We start from the raw sequence: 19894 nt of genomic DNA, 5'->3' as shown, positions 1-19894 counted from the left end.
CTGAAACTGCTGTGACAGCAGCTATGAACTTGAAAGTGTTTAAAAAAGCCATTTTGTTGGCATTTAATTTCTGCAGCTTTTTAGTTCTCTGTTTATTTTAGCAGCACATACCTTGCATAGCTTGTTGAACACTCTCTGCTTCATCAGCTGCACTAGTAAATTTTTCTTTCTGCAAAATTGATAAAAACTTAAGGTAAGGCTTGGTAGTAACAGCACAATTCAACCACTGAATTTGTATTAGGTATTTTTCATGTACACACAGAACAGGCTTTGCTCCTATCATAAACACATCTCAGGTTTTTGAGTTACAGCTCAGCACAGATCTTCCCCTGCCTTGGCTGCAGTCCCTCAGCATTTAAAGCAACTCCTCCATCAGCTGCCACAGAGCCCAGGGCAGGAAACAAGAATTTGGGCTTTTTTTGTGTGCACAGGGGACAGCTGCAGCCCTGTGAGCCATCTCCTACCAGTGTTCTCCAGTTTTACCAGCAGGGATTGATGCCAGACAATGAAGAAAAGGGAGGATTTTCAGGAAGAAAGCGAGGCTCTTCCACCCAGTTTGAATATTTACCATTGGCCATGGAAAGACCACAAATCCCATTGTTTTGTTACTAATGCCAGTGTAGCTCCTCAGGGAAACCCCACCCAACAACACAGCATTTGGAAATTTATTTAAATGAGAAATGTCTTTTAAAGCCATTTAAAAGAAGCATGTACCAAGCATTAATTGGCACAACAGCTACAATAAAGGGCCATTAAGTGTTCCTTAATGAGCAGTCTAAATTTAAACTGCTGCTGCTTTTGATTTGGTTTAATTTTATCTGCAATCCATAATTAGATGAGTTCTACTTAGACAAAACACCTGATAACACAGGACTGAGGTGAAATGCTCTTTTTATTCTGAGACAGATCCTATTAGCCATGAACCCTTCCCATTTTTCCATGAGTAAAACACCTTTGGAAGGCTTTGCTCAGAGCTGATCCACAGACTTCCATTACACTCTCACCATGAATCCCAAAATCCAAAGAGTAAAGTCAAAATTTTGGGGTATTACTCACCAAAACTTGAAGTTCCTTTTCCAAAGAATCTTTAACTTGATTTACTGCACTCAAGTTTTTCTCATAGTCAAGAAGCTTTTGCTCTTTGCCCTGCAGTTCTTTGGCCAGATTACTGGCCTAACAAAGGTGATGAAATGGAGTAAAATAAAATGACAAACATGAATGAAAAATTAGGAAAATTAAAAGGTGAATCTGAAAGAAAAAAACTGTAATATTAAAATCACTCTAAGATGAAAAAAAAAATTAAGAAAAAAACATGATGGGTTAACTGAGTGAAGCTGATTTCCACTGATGACTACATACATCACAGCACTAATTGCATCTTGGAATAGATTTGAAATCATTAAAATTTAGTTCTTCTGGCATTAATTGTGAATACATTATTTAACGGCAGACATTTCTGAATACAGTCACAATTTCAAAGTTTCAGCATTAGTTCAATCAGGACTTTTGGTTCTTTACTGTTTTCATTATTTGAACTGATTGATTTGTGCTTCAGTTGGTGATCAGATCAATACACACACACAGGGAGGGAATCTCTGTACCACACCCAGGGGTAGTGCAGAAACCCAGTGTGGCCTCAAAAAAGAGAACCAAAGGTAAAAATCTGTTATCTTGGAACCACCTGTGAAGAGTTTAGGAAAGCTTTTTGCAGTTATTTTCCCACTCCTCTTCACTGCCATCAGCTTTACAGAGGTTTTTCACCCACACCCAAGGACAAGCCTGCACTGAGTTGCAGTCTGTGGTTCCACAGTGCTGTCAAGCAGAGCCAAAAACATCCCTGCAGAGCCTGGCCTTAAAGAAAAGTTCCACCAGGATTTTCTGTGCTTTCTTTTGTTTTAAAAGCCTCTCCCACCACCCTGTCAGAGGAAGGGGAAAGGTGATGGAGGAAATGTTTCCCCACTGAGTCCCCAGTCCCCTTGTCTATCCCCAAAGCCTTAGGGTGTATGGATTCTTTTGTTTTAAAAGCCTCTCCCATCACCTTGTCAGAGAAGGGGAAAGGTGATGGAGGAAATGTTTCCCCACTGAGTCCCCAGTCCCCTTGTCTATCCCCAAAGCCTTAGGGTGTATGGATCCTTCTCCCAAACAAGCCAACAAAGAAACTTTTCCACAACAGGAAGATTTCAGCACAGACATGCCCAAATCTGCAGCAAGGAAGTGCAGAAGGAATTTTTTCCTTTTGCTTATTGGTGCAGGTGGAGCAGCAGAAACCTGTTGAGACACGACCCAGTTACTGCTCCTCTAAACCTCCTCAGATGGTCCCAAGATACACATTCAGTAAAACTCATTTTTTCTGTGATGTATTTCCTATAGCAGATTAAAAGGGTACAAATGTAAAATAAAAGCAAAAGAAAACTAAAAGGATGGATGTTGATACAAACCTGGCTAATTCCATCACCCTTTTCAGTCTCTAAAGTCTGAATTTGTTTCTCAGCTGCCTCAAGCTGCTTGCTAAGTTTCTCGATTTCCAATTTACCTTCAGAATTGGCTTTCTCAAGTGCAGCAAGGTCCAAAAGCTTTTCTTCAGCAGCTTTGATCTGTGGTGTAAGACTATCAATAACTTTGGTTTGTTCATTGTACTTGGCTTGCAGTACCTCTAGCTCCTTTACCTTTATCTCAGCTTCCTGCAATTTGTTTAAAGTGTCTTCCATTTCTACTAGGTGCTGATCTTCCACACTTTCCAGTTTGGTCTTCAGGCTTTCCAGGTTTTGCTCTTTCTCCTCCGTGACTGCCACCAGTTTTGCTTTCAGTGACTCGATCTCTTTCAAGTGATGAGATCTCTCATTTTCCTGCTTCACTTTTAGATTTGCCATTTCATTCTCATAGTCTAACTTCATCTTCTCAATCTGAGTCTTCAACTCAGCGAATTCTGCTGTCTGAGCCCCAACACCTTTGCTGAAAGAAACTTTCAGCTCTTCCATGGCTTGCTGATGGGAGGCAATTGCAGATTCCAGCTTGGACTTCCACAGCTCAATCACGTCGGAATTCTCCTTGTTGGCGTGGTCGAGTTTGGTTTTCAAGGATTCATTTTCCTTTGCCATTCTCTCATTTGAAGCTGAAAGGGACTTGATCTCCTTCTGCAAGGCTTCCTCACTAAGGCCAAACTTCTCTTTCAGTGAGTTCATCTCGTTCTGGTGCTCTTTGCCAGCTGCTGCCATTTTTTCTTGCAAAGAACTGATTTCTTGGAGCAAGGAGAGAGAAGTGTCCACGTCGTCGATGTGTTTGCTGGAATCCAGCCTCCCTCGGAGCTCAGCCACCTCCTTCACCCTCAGAGCCAGGTCCCTCTCCAGCTCCATGATCCGGGACTTTTCCGACACTGTGGCCACCTGTGATCAACAGCATTTTAAGAAAAGAAGAATTATAAAAGATACATTTTATACAAAGACACTCAGGCCTTGCTGAAAAGTTTCCACCGAGTGTTGCAAATTGCTTCAAAAAGGGAAAAATGTCCACAGTTCACACGACAAACATCTTATATTGTCTATAAACATAGAATTTACTAAAATTTGTTCTTCTGGTAGTATCTAGAAATAACTTGCTAAAAAATTTACAAACCACCCTGATGGGTATTATCGATGATTAACAAAATGTTCCTCAGAACCATTTTAAGGCAGACTGGAAAAGAATGGAGAACCTTGAGGTCTTTGTTGAAATAATTCCTTCCAAATTCATCTCCCACCAGCTGTAAGACTGTCAGGAAATGACAAACACATTTTGAACTGATAAATCCTCTGAAATCCCTTCTATACCTGCTCCATTCTCTCTGAAAAAGTGTCCTGACACCATCTGAGCTTTTCACTGACTGTTGGAGCAGTTTTTGCTACAGCAAAGCTCCCAGAATTAATTCTAATTAGGGAGTTACTGCTTTGACCTCCTGGAAAAGATATTACTTACCCACAGTTGCCCTTTAAAAGTACTTATTATACATTAAACTGTTGGTTTTATATTCATCCTGGTTTTTTTTTTATTCATCCCACCTGACCTTCAAGAAAATCCCCATGTGTGAGCATGAATATATGTGTGTGTGTGTATATCTATTTCTCTTTAAGAACTGACATCTGCTGAACTTCTGACTTGGTACCAAGTATGTCAGTAATATTCTGACAGGCAGCAGTATTACTAATTACTGGGATATCCATTAAAAGATTATATCATTGGTGGGGAAAAGGAGCTAAACAGCCACTGCAAACCATGATTTAGCAAAACAAATGGTGCAGCAGCTACTGAAGAGCTCAGAAACCAAGTCCCAAATACTCAGTTTGTGTTAAAAGGACTGGCATGTTCAATCTTAGCTTTTTTGGGTTTAATGAACTCTGCTAATTTTTAAAACATGTTCAATCTTAGCTTTTTTGGGTGTCTTAAGCCAGGACATTGGGTTTAATGAACTCTGCTAATTTTTAAAATGAGCTACTGAATGTTCCTTTGTGTCAACTCACGATCCCATCTTGCTACTTTTGGATCCAAGGATTACTTTTGCAGTTTGAAGACATCTTACCTGAGTTCTTCAACGAGTCACACGTCCAGGCACACACACACACCCCAGGGAAGCTCAAAATTAATCCTAATTTTTTACAGTGTTGCAGCTCTGGCTACGGCAGGAGCAAGGACCTGTTCCAGCTCGTGTCACCCCCGGCATTGTGCCATCAGAAATCTTCCACAACACAGATCAGGCTCGTTATTCAAACAGGGAAAACCATTACCCTAGTGTCTTCTAACTCCCTCTGGAGTTTGTCAGCTTTGGTCTTTTCAAAGAGCAGGCTCTGTTCAAGCTCCTTAATGCGGGCATGCTCCAGTTTGGTCTGCGTCTGTTAGTGGAGAGGGAGAGGAAGAGAACACAACGGTGCCACCATCACATGCCAGCACAAGAGGAGGAGCCACATGCAGGCCGTGCTGCCAGAGCCTTCTAACAGGTGAGCAGAGAGGATGCAAGGGGGGGAAAATGGACAGAAGAACGCTGTGGATGAGGAGGATGGGCTGGAGGTGTGAATGGATGGGCAGGGGAAAATGAAATCAAATGTGTAAAATAAATAAATAAATAAATGAACGGCAAACGGAGAAATGGGAACAAAAAAAGTTTCATGCAGCTCAGTAGAAGTTATTTATCAGTACATGAAGTTTTCAGCACAAATTAGAATAGTTATGTCAAAAATATATATATATATGTGCATACATATCTCTTCCTGTTCTAACAGGATGGTAAGTCCCTTTCCTTGTCATCCCACTACCTTTTTCCTCTAATATGTTTAGCTGCTTTTATTAAAAAATTACTTGTTAACAAGGGGACAAAAATCCTCCACTGAAGTTCATGTGACAAATCAAAACTTTCTTTTTTTTGATAGCTGTCTCTAAGTCTCAGCCATAAAAATGCTTCTGGCCAAGACCTGGGAACATGAAGGCTCCTCTGTCACTATGGTTTGAATTATCTGTCTGAACAGAAATAGAGAATGGTTGCCTGTAACTCCAAAACCCTCCTCTTTTTCCCCCCTCTTCTCCTCTTGAAGCAAGCAACAAGATTCCTCAAAACCAGATAAAAAGTGGATCAGCCTGGTTGCTCTGCAGTTATTGATGTCTAAATATATCAAAGAATATGTGGAAGTAAGAAAAAAGTAAGAATTGGAATTCTAACAGGTTCCTAAAGAGAAGTGGGACACACATGAACCCAAGTGAGCAAGTACTGCCTGATTTTTGCTTACAACCAGAATTTTTAGCAAGAACAGTGAATTTTTGATATTCTGGCTGGATATTCAGATAGTCCCTGAGGCCTGCAAGAGAGCCTGAAGTTTAGGAGATGCAGGGAAAGTCCAGCAGGAAATTCAAACCTGACCTGCACCTCTGAAGTAGGGAAGAGAAAAAGATGAAAGAGAAATATAAAGATGGGGATAAGCTTCTTATCTGCTTCTCCAAACACAGAACTCCTTCTGGCAGCAGCAAGTTCTTCCTTCCCAAAAGCATCCAGACATCCAAGGGAGCTGATTTTTGAAACAGCTGAAAATAGCTGGCCATGTTTCTATGGAGCTCCTTGGTCCACAAACACTTGCAAGTTGCTCCTTAGATTTGTTGATGTTTTCATTCTGTAGCAGGTCTGTTTCTCTCTCAGTGGAAGATCTTCAGGGTGTAACAGGCAAAAATGCTCCAAGAACACAGATTATTGTTTTTCCTGCCCATAGCATTTGAAAAGGGATTTAAGTATTCTAAGGGAAATAATATTTATTAAGTGGCTACAATTCAGTTTGCTCTCTGACTCAGGTCAGTATTAGTTTTGATCCACAACTAAATTGTAAGTAAGTTTGAGAAACAACCTGCTTTAAAAGCTGGAAATTCAAACCTTACTTGCTATAATTCACCAAGGGGATCTACCAAAAACCAAGACATCCCCAATCTCATGGTTACAGAATTCCCCAGTGTGCCTTTGGAATACGTAATTTAAGGTTTTTTATGCTACATAAAACCCAAACTCTTTGATCATTAATTTTATAGACAGTGCTTTACTGCTCCAAAGATCAGACAGACCATCACTGATTACTGGGTTTTTTAAAATCCCATCTCTTATATACTACAAAGGCAAGCAAGTTAAAATCCTGCCAAAATGGAAATAAAAGATTAAAAAAGAATACTTTGCTTGACACCTTTCTCCCCCTTTAGAGATGAGAGATTGTCCTTTAATCAAATCTGATTTCCAAGGGACAGATTCCAGATTTCCTGAGGTAAGAATCACTGCAAAATTTTGAACTGCTCAAATTTCTCTCCTGATGATGTGGAGAGAAATTCTTACTGATTATGGTTCTCTTTGAGGAAACCCAGAACCCAGTCAACTGAGAAGAGAGAGTACCCCAAAAAGAAGAAAATAATTTGATTGTAAACTTTAACTTGGATGGAAAATAAAAGCAGGAAAGAAAAAAACAGACAAGAAAGCCAAAGGAATCATCTTCCCCTTCTCCAGAGCTTCACAGTCAGGGAAGTGATGTGGAAAAGGGATTCTTACTCTGCCTTGAACCTCCAAGAATTCCACCCAAACTTGGAGGCAGGGCATCAGCCTTTTCCAGCACCTGTGTGCTCTGGCTATTCCTTCACCCCAGAATAAACCTCCCTGGTTTTTGACATTCTCCATCACACTGGGAAATTGTGCTGAGGCCACAAATCCTGCCAATCAGTTCTAGGATGGGGCAAGACACCCTGCAGTCCCCTTGTGCTGGACACAACCACAGGACACCACAGGGCCAGGGCGTGCCAGCCTGGAAAATCTCCATTTGGAATGGAAACATCAGAACAGGCAAGTCAGGGGAAAGATGGGATCAAAGAAGAGGACACAAAACAAGAGGAGGAAGGGCACATGCAGATTTATTTCTAACAAAGCATCAGCCTGATGGGGAGACTGGAGGAGACCCAGATCCCTGAGGGATCTCTGCAAAGGGAACCCCTAAGGATGCACAGCAGGATCCACTTCTGGTCTTGAGAACTTCCTATCTGGGCTGGGGATGCAGCAGAGGAGGCAGCCTGGCATAAATTTATCTTTCAAATTCCACTAATCTGAGTTGGGGAAGCAAGAGGGCTCCTTAAACATCTTGCATGGCCATTTCTGTTATCAAGTAACACATTTTTCCTACATAATTTGAAGAGGAGCTACATGAAGGTACAGTAAAATCAGACAGCTTTGTAAAGGAATTGTTCAGAGGGTTTTAATTGTCTCTCTCCTCAGCATTTCATACAGGAAAAAGGAAACAAATATGGGGAGATGAAGAATAGAGAGATTTTTTTTTCTCTCAGAAAAATTGTCATCTATTGAACAGCAGCAAGATCTCACAGGAGAGCAGGCAGGATTTTGTGAAGAAAACAGCTAAAATCCTACATTTAAATTAAAGCCACTTCAGGATGCTGGCCAGTCATGTTCTGCAAGCTCCTGGCCTTTTCAGTGAGTTGTAAAGGTTTTGACCCTAAAGAATTCCAATGCCACACTGGCCCTGGCTGCAGTTAATGGCATTACCACGTTTAGTCATTACACACATTCTTCCAAGAAATGTTGTAATTGCTCTGGAAGCAACATGCACACAAATACCAGAGTCAATGTCTCAATAACAGATTATGCAGTTAGTGAATCAGTAGAAGCATTTTCTGCACACAATCTGTTAACATGGGATGTCTCTGCACATTGAAGTGCCCTCTTACATTTTCTGGGTCTTCTGAAATCTGCCTCTTTCGCTATCAGTAAAATTAAAAAAACAAACAAACAAAAATGTTTCACCTGCAGACTCAGCACTACCATTCCAACACAAACAACAGGAGACATTCCATCAGCTTGAATTCAGTTTAAACCCCCAAGTTAAGCAGCTTGACAAACCAGAGTCTTTAGGATGGTTTGCCATGACTATTGATTAATTTAACAGAAAATAAAAAACTAAAATATTTCCATGGACTAAACAACAAAAGGAGCATTCTATGAAGAGTCTAGATAGGTATCTTAAAATGAATGGAAGACTAAAATAAAAGAAATGTTATATGAAATGAGTATTTTTCATAAGGCTAGCACTTCAATCACAAATGCTTTATAACAACACAGTTATAAGTTTGTACTTTTTAACCTGTGCAAGAATTTCTAATATGCTTCTGATTAGACAATAGAATAGTGCAATTAAAAGTATCTTGCTTATTAATTGGAATTTTGGGATCAAAATTTGGCAGTGCTCAAACACCTGAGAGCAACCTTCCCTAAATGTTTTCTATTCTGACTGTGCAACAGCACCCTGTGCTGTAGCCAAACATTACAATTCTCTAAACAACAGATAAAAGTTGCACACATTAACAGCTATTCAGATTTCATGTGCAAACTCTCAGGACAAAACACCCTCCATTGATCAACCTTCCCTAAGGGCAGCACAGAAATTACTCAAGAAATTGATCAAACAGGACAAGTCTTCAATATTCATTTTCAAAGGCATAAATATTAACTTGCAATTGTGTAACTTCAAAATGATTTTTTTTCTTAGTGGTTACTTTTAACAGCAAAAGGTAGAATTTTCTATGAATTAATTTATTTTCTCTAAATAACTACAGCCTTTCCATAGCACAGCATTTGCTCAAGTGTGCAACTGAATTTGGGGTGCAATCCTGCAATTTTGGGACAATTGGCTTACTAAAGGATTGCAGAAATGGGCATCATTTTCATGTGGCTGGACCAGGATTGCATCTTTTAATGATTCCTGCCTTTCTGTGCCCTCCTGGATATCCCTTTTACAAAGCTGGGGATATTTTACCTCTAGGTCTCCTTTGGTAATGGATTCTTCTTCCACACGGAACTGAAGGTCTTCAACTTTCCTGTGGGGACAACTCATTAAAATTCAGTAATTTTGGAAGCAAATGCTTTCAAACTCACTTTTCAGTGGAAATCAGAATGACAGTGACAACATTCCCATTGTACCAGCAAACTGCCAGGAACATTAAGGAGAAATATCTCACAGGAAGCATCAGAGGGAGGGAAAACTGCTGACCTTAAAACACTACCAGTGCCAAAGCAAGGCATCACTACTCCTGCAGCTCTGAAGAGGGTATTTTGTATTAAAACCCTTTAAATCCTCATTGATTCTCTCTTTTTGTCACCCTTCTGGTGATCTGAGGTGACCTAAATCAGCAGTTTGATCTCACATTCTATATATTCTACCACTCAGCCAGAAATTCAGGACACATCCAAAGTATCCACAGGCCTTCAAGATGCCACAATTGCATGGAAACTCCAGCACTGAGAAACATGTCTGGATCAGGATGAACAGCAAGATGCACCAGGGGAGCACAAGAACAACATTAATTACACTAATGAGGACAGTCTGGGGTTACCTTTTCTCTTCCTCAAGCTGATTGAGGAGCTCCACTTTCTCCCTGTCAGCTGCCTCCACCATGGCTCGGAGCTGGTCCATTTTTGCCTCCATCTCCAGCACATGCTAATCAGGAAGAGGAACAAAACCAAAATTTACTAAGCTAGGGAAGTACAGGATCTTTTCCAAGTTATGTGCCTGTAGCTCAGTAACCACAATTTGGTGAAGTGATGGGCCAAGTGACAGGAATGTTATCAAATATGGACATCATCAAACACTGCAGTGAAGTTCAACAAAAACGAGTTAAATTCAGTAGATCTGGTATCTCATCAAGCCAAAGATCCCACAGGGGAGATCTCACAGGTATGGATTATTTTACTTTTAGCACACCACCTCTTACTCCCAGCCCTTTTCAATGAGAAAAGCCATTCTGGAGGTTAAGTGCATGGTGTTAACTGAGTTTCAGGAGAACAAAAACTCCCTCACCCGGTCGTGCCCATCGCGAACCAGAGCCAACTCCTGCTCGATCTCCCCGACGTGGCTCGTTGCTTTTGCAACTTCTGCCCTCTCCAGGTCCCTTTCTGCCAGGAGCTGCTCAATGTGCTGCTGCTTCTCCTTCAGGGCCTCCTGGAGGGCTGTGGTGCCCGAAATTTTTCTTGCATAGCGGGAAGAGGTTTCTGTCAACTTCACAAAATAAATGTGTTAGAAGTCATTCTGCACCGAGAGAAACAGGGGAGTGGTGGGCACCTCCAGACTCCACAGACACAGGGTTAGTAAAACAGTGCTTTCTGTGACCTACTGTACCTTCTCCTTTTACACTTAAATGACTTCATTTGCCAGAATTTAACAGTGGCAAACGTGTGGTCAGAGCCCTGTAAGGAGGAGCAGCCAGAGGAAGAGGCAGGAGGGATGAAGTAAAAATAAAAGGCCTCAGTCGAAGGTGTAGACTCACACAAAGGCTGGCTCAGGAAGCTCCTAAGCATCTTTTTACATCAAAAAAAAAGAAAAGCAGTTTCCTAGCAAGCCAAAAACATCATGTCTCTATTTAACAGATCATTATCTTGGGTCACCAGCAGTAGTCCAACATTTCCAAATGCTCCATGGACAGCTTTGGGAACTCCCACCAGCATGTGGCACCTCCACCATGGCAAAAGCAGCCAGGATGAGGAGCATGTACCTTGACCTGAAGCCAGCCTTACAGCTAAACCTTGTGAAGAACAATAACTGGTATATGAAATAAAATATATGTTTCTGTCACTTGGAATTAAATTAATTCTGGGAAAAAAACCCCTGAAATATTGTTTCAAGAATGCAGATTAAAATTAATCAGGAGAATTGTCACTAAAATGAAACCAGGTTTTTCTTGACCTTGCCCCACTGAATGGAATCAGAAAATTCATTATGGCCCTACCAGCTACACCCTCATGAGTTCCACAGCTATCAGGGAAAGTAAATAAATTAAAATTATGAAGTGAGCAATAGTTGTGAAAACAGCAAAAACTGAAAAAAAAATTCCAGTGCTGTTCCTAAAACCTGTCTTTAACAGCTGAGAAATTTGCCTAAGTGTTAAATGAGAATGACAGCTCAGTTATTTTTTTTAAAAAAACCCAAATCATGATCCTTGCAGAGATCAAAACATTGACTAGCTGCCACAGCCAGCCTGGAAAGCTGGCACTGGCCAAGAGCCCCAGCTGAGAGCACAGCAGGGATGGTTCTGGCAGCACAGACACCTCCCCTTGCCTGCTCACAATCCCTGCCCAGCTCTGCCAGCCTGGATCCCAGCCTGGATCCCACCCTGCACCCTCTGCAATCCACTGCTGGTGCCCTTCCAGCCACCAGGCAGAGTAAAACACCTTCACTCTCAGGCTTCATTGGCTGTTTCAGACCCTCCCAGTCTCCAGAAAAAATCCCATTCCAGAATGTATTGCTGCTTTCTAACAGTTTTAGGTCTTCAAATCACCCCTCACTCCCAACTGCAAAACAAATCCAAAACTCTTCAGAGAAGCATCAGCTTCCTTCAGACTTGGAAATAAACACCAATTGCATCAGCCAGCCCCTTAAATCATTGGATCACCTACTCTGACAGCTGCTTTTATCACACAGGAAAAAGAAAATAGAAACGGCCCTGAGCAACTGAGAAGCCAATGTAAGAGTCCAGAAATCCCCAGAAAAGTTTCAGTTTTCCTAGAAAATGAAGCAGGAAAAGTCTGCTGGGTCAAAACTGATTACAGGAAATCTCGTTTCCTCAGCAGCTTAACTTTTAAAGAAAAAGTCTCAGAATTATTTGGACAATCCTTTTAACTTGGATGGCCACCAAATGTTCACGGTGCCCGAAAAAAAGAGTTGGAAGAAAGCTGGAATTTTAATTCCAGATAGAATGGATTACAGCAGCTTTGTATTTTATGACCTAAATCATGCAAAATCCCTGGGACAAAACAAAATAAGCAAAGAGGTTTTAGACACTCACAAGGTGTAACTGGGGGGATCACAGCACATGGAATAAATAATTTGGTTCCACGTGTTAGTGCTGTGATCCCAAACTAGATGGCACTCTGCAGCTGCAAGTGCAACTTCCAGAATGGATTAAGTAATGAAGTGCCACTGTTTGTGCCAAATAAAAATCCTTTTTGTGGCCAGGTATTAACCCTGGTGCCCTGACCGACTGCTGACCTCTGTTAATCTGCTTCAGTCCTGCAGGACCAGGGTTAGGTCACCTCCCTGGGCACCTGCTGGTCAGTGGGACAGTGGGACAGGGAACCTGCTCCACATCACTGGGAGTCACTCCTTCCTAATTAGATCTAGCTATGGACTGTGGTTTAAAAAAAATAAAGGAAAAAAGACAGGGTGAGTGTGGGAAAATCCAATTATTTCTATGTTTTCAATTGCCATAAAAGAGAGTTCTCAAAATTCAGCCTTCTCAGATTTCCATTTTACTGCTGCAACCCAAGATTAGGACATTTATGTAACATAGCAACTTCAAAAGAATCCATAGTAAGTGTATTAGGTGGAATTAGTACTGTGTTAGATTTCACCTGAGCCACTGCACTTGGCAACACTCAGCCTTTATGAATTCACAGGATTAAAACCAAATCTAAAAGAAAAGAAAGAGGCTTCTTGTCAGCAGAGACTTGGAAATTGCCTCTGCTGCATTTCTCAGCTGACTCATCTCTTGAAGAGCAAAAGGAAATTTTGAACATTTTAGCCAGTGTGAAGCTTCCTGCTTAAATAAAATGAGTGTGACATCTGGAACACCAGCTCCTCAGAAAATGAATTAAATGGAGACTGCAGCCAGAGAAATTAGCTGGTGTCCTAAGCCCCTTTCTTACTGCAATCACTGTTAGCTTGAATTAAATATCCAAGCACTCAGCTGCTCTCCAGGGCTAGCTAAGATTTCCTTCCTCCACGCACGCTTTGAGTGAGGAGCACCACGAGCCGTGCTCTGCCCGGGAGCTGCCCGGGGCCGGGAGGGGGAGCACGGGAAGGAAAAAGCAGCTTACGAGTCCTGTGCGGCTGGGCTTGCTGCTTACGGAGGAGGCCACGGAGCTGAGCGAGCTGAGCGAGGAGGCGCTGGGGCTGCGCTTCAGGGCCGAGCCGGGCGCGGGCAGCGCCTTGCGCACCGCGGGCTTGGCCTTGGCCGGGGTGGTGGAGGGGAAGCCGATCTTGGTCACCTTGTGCACCGGGGCGAACAGGCCGTACTTGGGCTGGCACTGGAAATACCTGCCAAGGGCAGAGCAAGCAGAGGAGAGAGGGAATTAACTTATTTTCACCTGTGCGGGTGCAATTCTAGGTCAGGAGCATGAAAGGGTTAAAGGCATTGGACTGCAGTTCTATTTGACACCCATTTGGGAAAGGGGCTTTGAGAGGCTGAGACAGTATGAGTACATCAGACTTCAGAAATTCAGAGTAAACACTACAGCTCTAGTGCCTAAAAATTCCATTCAGATTCGGTTTTATATCCACAGCTTTCCCCTTCATCACGTTCCTCTGAGCTGCCAACAGATGTGATGGCTCAGAGTTAGAAGTAGAAATCAGCTTTTAATTAAATCAAGTAGTTTTATGTTTTATTACATACATACCATTTATGTATATTTGATGATACCGAACATATATCTTTGCTTAAATATAGACAAAAGCCACTTATCATATTAAGCTGTGATCACCTATGTTAAGGTGAAATTATCTTTGTAAAACCTCTTTTTAATGAGGTAAAAGACTATTCCTTATGACAAATGAGAAAGAAAGTTGAATTGTGATGAGAGTTAATGCCTTCTGATTGTGACTTATTGGAGGGAGCAGCTACACTGCCTCTACCAGGAGGCAACTGTTGGAACAGGAGTTTCCAGCTCTGGGATGCTGGAAGATTTCCCTTAAGTACAACTATTGGATATCCAGAGATTTTCTTAACTGAGCATTCCTTCCAAGCTGAGAAATCAAACAGGCATTTAAAAGAAGGAAATTGTGTTTTCCATTACCAGTCTATGAATACAACTCACATGGGAGGAGAGATCAGCTCATCCCACGACTGTGAGAGAAGTGTTGGCATCAGAGAATTCAAACCATTGCACACAACCCTCCCCACCAGCAGCACACAAGGCAGCTTTAGAGCTGACTGAAAATTTCATGGAAGATATAAAAACCCAAAGGAGAACACAGAGAGAAATCTCATAAAGTGAATTTGGGGATGGACTGACCTCGTGCCAGCAACAGCTCCATCATTTTTCCCCAGGGGCTCATCCAGCTCCACTCCACACCATTCTCCTTTTGCAAAGTCAGTTTCTCCCAGAAAACGCACCACTCCAGCTTTTGTTCCTCCAACCTAAAGCAGTAAGAAACACACCTGCATTTAAGGCTTTTCCAAATAAAACACCAAATTCAGTGAAGAAGCTTTTGGCATAACCATGCTCACACAGCACCAGAATAGCATAACCAGTTCTTATTTCAAACTATGTATTTTTTTGTCTATGAGTTTGTATTAATGTTGAACAATTACTGATCTTCACAACTTAAAATTATTTAACAAGACACAGTATAACCAATGTTCTGAATGCAATAGGTTTGTGCTAGAGTTTCACATAAATTTCTACCAGCAGATTAGGATTTCTAAGGTCTGTTTGCTTCTTATTCTAATTCTGTGAGGAAAAATAAAAGAAATGAAATAAGAAAAAATTCCTTTCATGTTTTCTCCAAGGAATAATTCAGATAAACGACATAGTACAGCTCTCTTGTATTTAAAGTAACTGATATATAAAACATGATACAGAGCACTTGACAACCCTGTAGATATAACCAGCTATTTGAATCCTTGGGGAGAGGAGAATCATTTTATCTTTTCTTCACTTTCAAGAATAAAAAAATCCAACCCAAACACTCCTAAAGGAAAGCCTAGAAAGCAGTGGCTTTCAAACTTATCATATGAAATATTTACAGCCATTCCAATTACTGGCAATGTCTGTGAGCTACAGCTTTTCCTAATACCCAGGGGATGGAAGAATTAAATGAAGCGAAGAAGGAAAAGGTGTTGTGTGGCTGACACTTGCCAGGAAGAGCCACAGGATTCCTGCAGTTCAGGAAGACAATATGTTGTGCCCTAAATTTGTGCAGATCTGTTCAGCCTGCATCCAGCATTGTGAGAACAGGGCCATGGGGATGGAAACCTCTTCAAGAGGTTCACAGAATTCCACATGGAAAAGGCACCAATGGTTTGAAAATGTCCACCTGTGTTTTCCAGCACACCTTGTACAACCAGGAATATTGTGAGGCCTTGGCAGAGAGCATGAATGAAACCTCCTGTTAAAGATTGTGATTCAAATTTTTGTAAATTAAAAAGCAAATTAGTATTTAATATCATTTTTACAGCAGACATTCTATTTCTTGGGGGAACTCCCAGGATTAGTAGAGAACAACAAGCTCCTTGTGCTGTAAATTAAGATGCATGATCACAGCACATGAGAAAATTCACATTATTCCAGTTAGGAAGATCTCACTCCTGTGAGGAACTGAGGACTTCACATGTCCACAAAGTCCCAAGGCAGTGCCCAGGAGCTGCCACACACATTTGTGCTCCAGTGGCAAGATGAGGCTTCAGCTGTTGAGGAAAAATAATCTTAATCCACACAAACCTCAAACACAGGGAGAATAATGAACCTTTTTTTATATTATTCAAGTGAGAAAAGGGGCAGAAGCACCTCTTGTCCACACTTAAGGTGGCAGCCCCTGCTCTGCCATTAGAGGCAATTCTGGAACAACTGCAGGTCACCTTCAGATCCTGCTTTAAGTGGCACTGTAGCAAAATATTACTCTCCATGGAACAAAAACATACAAAGTTTACAGTTATCATGACAGCCTAATATAGTAACTCATAGAACCTTTGGTATTTGGTGCTCTTGGCAGAGAACACACAAACAAGCACTTGGACTGGCTTAGAAAAAAGAATTGTAACCACCTAAAGAGTTACAGAGGATCCAGATCTCTGGCACGGTGGTGAGGAGGGAATATATAACCCTGAAAAATAATCCCTGGGAAGAACTACCCCTTAAACTGAGGGTCATGGCATGCACCCTCAGGCATCAGCTACTTTTTCTAGGGGGTAAATCTCTTAAGTACAAACATAAAAATAAATTTTAACTGCACTAGCAGTCCATACTGAGTTCCAAGTTCTCCTTATTCCTTTTCTAGCAAATTTGGGTAGGGGTTTTTGCCTCTTTAGGTGAAAAGACTGGTTAGTTACGGTTAGAAGCTATTTCCCCACTCAATATTGATCTATTTTCTACCTGAAAAAACAAGAGTTAAATCAAAAGAGGCTCTACAAACCCATTTAAGAAATTAGACAGGAAAACTAGAACAATGGCCCAGATAAGGAGGATCCCTGCAAAGACAATGGTCAGGTTTGGGGTTGCACAGAGATTCCTCAAGCTCCTTTCCCACAACCCTTGAGCCAGGCTATGGAATTTTTTTTTCCTGTTTCATGGTCTGTGGTGATTATTTTAAACAAACCCAAATTATTTACCTAAGCACAGCCACACCACCTCTCCACAGGAAGGTGAGTGGGGTCAGTGAGGTGAGAGGTGTCTGAAGCGCCGTGGTGGAACAGGATAAATCCATGCAGGGATTCCCAGGGACAGGAAAAACTGCTGCAATCTGTTCCCTCCAGCTCACACTGCAGATCAAGCTCTAGAGAAGCAGTGCTGGCTCCAGGACAGCACAGATTAAACTGTGCAGAATATTCATCCTTTTCTCTCTCGTACCTTGGCCCTGCTCATCTTCCACATTTACGTAAAAATGGGAGGAGTTTGTGATGAAGAGACCACACTCACACCACAAACTGGGAGACACGAGCTGGAGGAATGAGGCAGTGCCCAGAGCCCCCGAGCTGCTCCAGCCCCTGCAGTGCCCCAGGGCCTGGGGGAGCCAGCAAATGCAGGAATTCAGGTCCCAGAGCAGATGGGGCTGCTCACCACCAGACTCCCAGCAGGAGCAGCAAAGTGACTCTTCTGGTAACCATGGCACCTGGCTTATTTTGAACAGGACTCAAGGGAGGATGCCAAAGAATTTCTGCTTTTTTCCAAAGCCAGTCCAGCTTCTTTGAATAACCAGCTACTACATTTCTCTCTCTGCACATTCTGTGTGTCCTTACAAGAGCAGGAACTGGAGCACCCTGTGGCTGTAACGTGCTCAGAGAAGCAGTGAAGATCTACATGGGCAATTTGCTCAGTTTTAAGCAAAAGCTTTCTAAATTTCAGCTTTAAAGACAGGTCAGCCCTCCTTTATAAAGCCTGAGACTACTGAAGGCTTCCAGTCATTCACAGACACCTCTCCCAAAAAGTGTATTTATCTCCAGCTGCAATTAGCACCTGCAAGTGACAACACCTCGAGAAGAAAATAATATTTTATTCCCTTGGTAGTGCAACGTGAGGTGCTACTGTACAAGACAGTGTGGTAAAGGCTTTTCATGATGGAAGTTGCTGTACATATACAGACTTAATAGTGCCATAAATAGGAAAAAAGATCCTGACATTATTAAATTCAACTGGTCCAACCAATATGAAGAAAAAAACTGTACTTACAAAGTATAGCATTTGTTATAGAAAAATTATTTTTTAAAAATGTGAGAATTACAGCAAAAAAAGATTAAAAAACCCAACCCCAAACCAGCTGCATTTGCCAGCAAATCTACCTCCCAGTACTGCATGAAAGACTAAAATAAAAACCATCAGTTTCTAAAAGAAATAGGGGAAAAATATTAAAAGGTTTCTGGAAGTTCTGTGAAAAAACAGAGCACAACTACCACAGAGACACTTTTCCATGACCTTCTTTCATGCTAAGGCAGGTCACTAAATAATGGATAGAGCAAAGAACTGCCAGACGTGTTCTCAGTCAGTTCCCACACTCAATAGAGTCAAGCTGTAAAACACAAAGCTGTAATACTCCAGAGAATCTAGGTTAGACTGCAGGTCATGGTGAGGTGAGGAATTCTGCTTGGAACTCACTAGAGTTATGTCAAACACATGCAAAAAGAGATTAAATTCCGTTTATCCAGTTATACCTGAGCTTACATTAATTTGCTGCCAGGTAAAGTGAAACAGCAAAATGGGTTTGGAAACCTGAAGTGGTTAAAAAGTGAAAGGACAGGGGGATGAACACGTCAGACCTTGTGAGAACCTTTGTGGAGCCACATTTCCAAAGATAAGGAGAAGCAGGAAACAAATAAACCAGTGTAATCCAGGAGGAAAAAGAGAGATTTCAGCTGTGCTGGTGGAAAAGAAGACAGGCAGGGTCTGAACACTGTCAGTGTAACAATATCACTCATTCAAACCTGCCCAGAGAAGGGAAAAGGTGAATAACAACTGCTCTGTCTCCCCTCCTGCCCAAGTATGAACTTGTGGTGACCCCTGAGAGCATCACTTGGGTTATTTCTCCATTTTCAGGACAATTCAGCACCACAGTGTGCAGCACCTGGAAAAGCAAAACCCATCCAGCCACAGAGAGCCTTTGAAACACCTGGGATCCACTAATCAGGGTCTAATCAGAATCATCTTCCTCTTGTTTCTCCAGATTTAGCAGAACTGTTTCCAGCTGGCAACAGAAATTCTGTTTAATTGATTTGTTCACCCCTTCAAGGCCAGAGGGGACAAAGTGATCATCTCCTCTGGTTCTCATGGAACAGGTCTTTACATTTCATCCAGTTCCACCTGTAATTAACCCTGGAACTGCACTGAGATAATTTCTGTGGGGATGTTTTTGCAGCAGGGCTGATATCCATCAGGGAACACCCAAACCTGGACTGGATTTGGCCCCAAGTCCTAAATAGAACAGGCAAATCAGCACCACCAAGCACTGTATGGTATCATTAGCATTTAGAGAAGATTTGAACCCTTCAAAAACTGGTGGGGCAAACCCAAAGAGCTTGGTGAAGGGTTGGGAGAAAACTTCCCCTGGTATAATTTCCTCACAGTAAATCCATTATTAAAGTAAGCCCATAAACATACACGTAGTGTGTGGTAGCTCTGAATCCAGGTGCCTGCCTTCCAGAGGAACTTAAAGATCCACGAATTCCTCACCTTATTCACCCATAAAGCAAACTGGATACCAGCCACACTAGCCTTGGTTACAGGACCCATGTTCAGATAAGGGCCTGCACATTGGAGAAATACAGCCACGACCATGTGCCACCCAAACCAGGGCAGGCTGCACCTTCTGGTGACACCTAAAGAGGTTTTTATGTCCAGCACACAAAAATTAGGTTAAGAAGTGTAATTCCTTTTTTATCCTTCTTCTCTCAATGCCCTTGAGCCCCACATTGGGCACCAAAATTCTGTCTTGGACCAGATTTCTGCCAGAGTCTGGAATGGACACAGAAAAAAACCAAAACAAAACCCAAAAAAAGCCCCTAAGAACAACAATAACAAAAAAAGACACAAAAACCCCCAAAAAACTCAGCAAAAGGGAAGACCCAAACCAGACTTTCACCAGTCTGGAATGGACTCAGCAAAACTGAAAACCCAGACTGGATTTTGGCCAGAGGCTGCCACTGACAG

At 41.9% G+C, this 19894-nt stretch overlaps 1 protein-coding gene across 14 annotated transcripts in view; it reads right to left on the bottom strand.

Annotated features, from left to right (window-relative positions):
- The window catches only part of CLIP1 (CAP-Gly domain containing linker protein 1), a 62231-nt gene that overhangs the window by 22419 nt on the left and 19918 nt on the right, over window positions 1–19894 (bottom strand). For 7 of the 14 annotated variants that reach the window (XM_039724560.1, XM_039724564.1, XM_039724569.1 and 4 more), the window contains exons 4-13: window positions 14552–14676; window positions 13358–13577; window positions 10347–10544; window positions 9883–9986; window positions 9306–9366; window positions 8221–8253; window positions 4758–4862; window positions 2439–3383; window positions 1057–1173; window positions 112–169 (exon numbers count right to left, since the gene is read on the bottom strand). In XM_039724560.1, coding sequence (XP_039580494.1) covers window positions 112–169; window positions 1057–1173; window positions 2439–3383; window positions 4758–4862; window positions 8221–8253; window positions 9306–9366; window positions 9883–9986; window positions 10347–10544; window positions 13358–13577; window positions 14552–14676 — 1966 coding nt within the window. The remainder of the gene's footprint in view (window positions 1–111; window positions 170–1056; window positions 1174–2438; window positions 3384–4757; window positions 4863–8220; window positions 8254–9305; window positions 9367–9882; window positions 9987–10346; window positions 10545–13357; window positions 13578–14551; window positions 14677–19894) is intronic. The other 7 variants (XM_039724568.1, XM_039724573.1, XM_039724572.1 and 4 more) reach the window with 4 other exon arrangements.

This window comes from Passer montanus, unplaced genomic scaffold (genome assembly GCF_014805655.1).
Source record: "Passer montanus isolate IOZ18808 unplaced genomic scaffold, ASM1480565v1 scaffold53, whole genome shotgun sequence".
NCBI classification, from domain to species: domain Eukaryota; kingdom Metazoa; phylum Chordata; class Aves; order Passeriformes; family Passeridae; genus Passer; species Passer montanus.
Note: the sequence above shows the minus strand (reverse complement) of the source record. Positions and strands in the feature narration are given on the sequence as shown.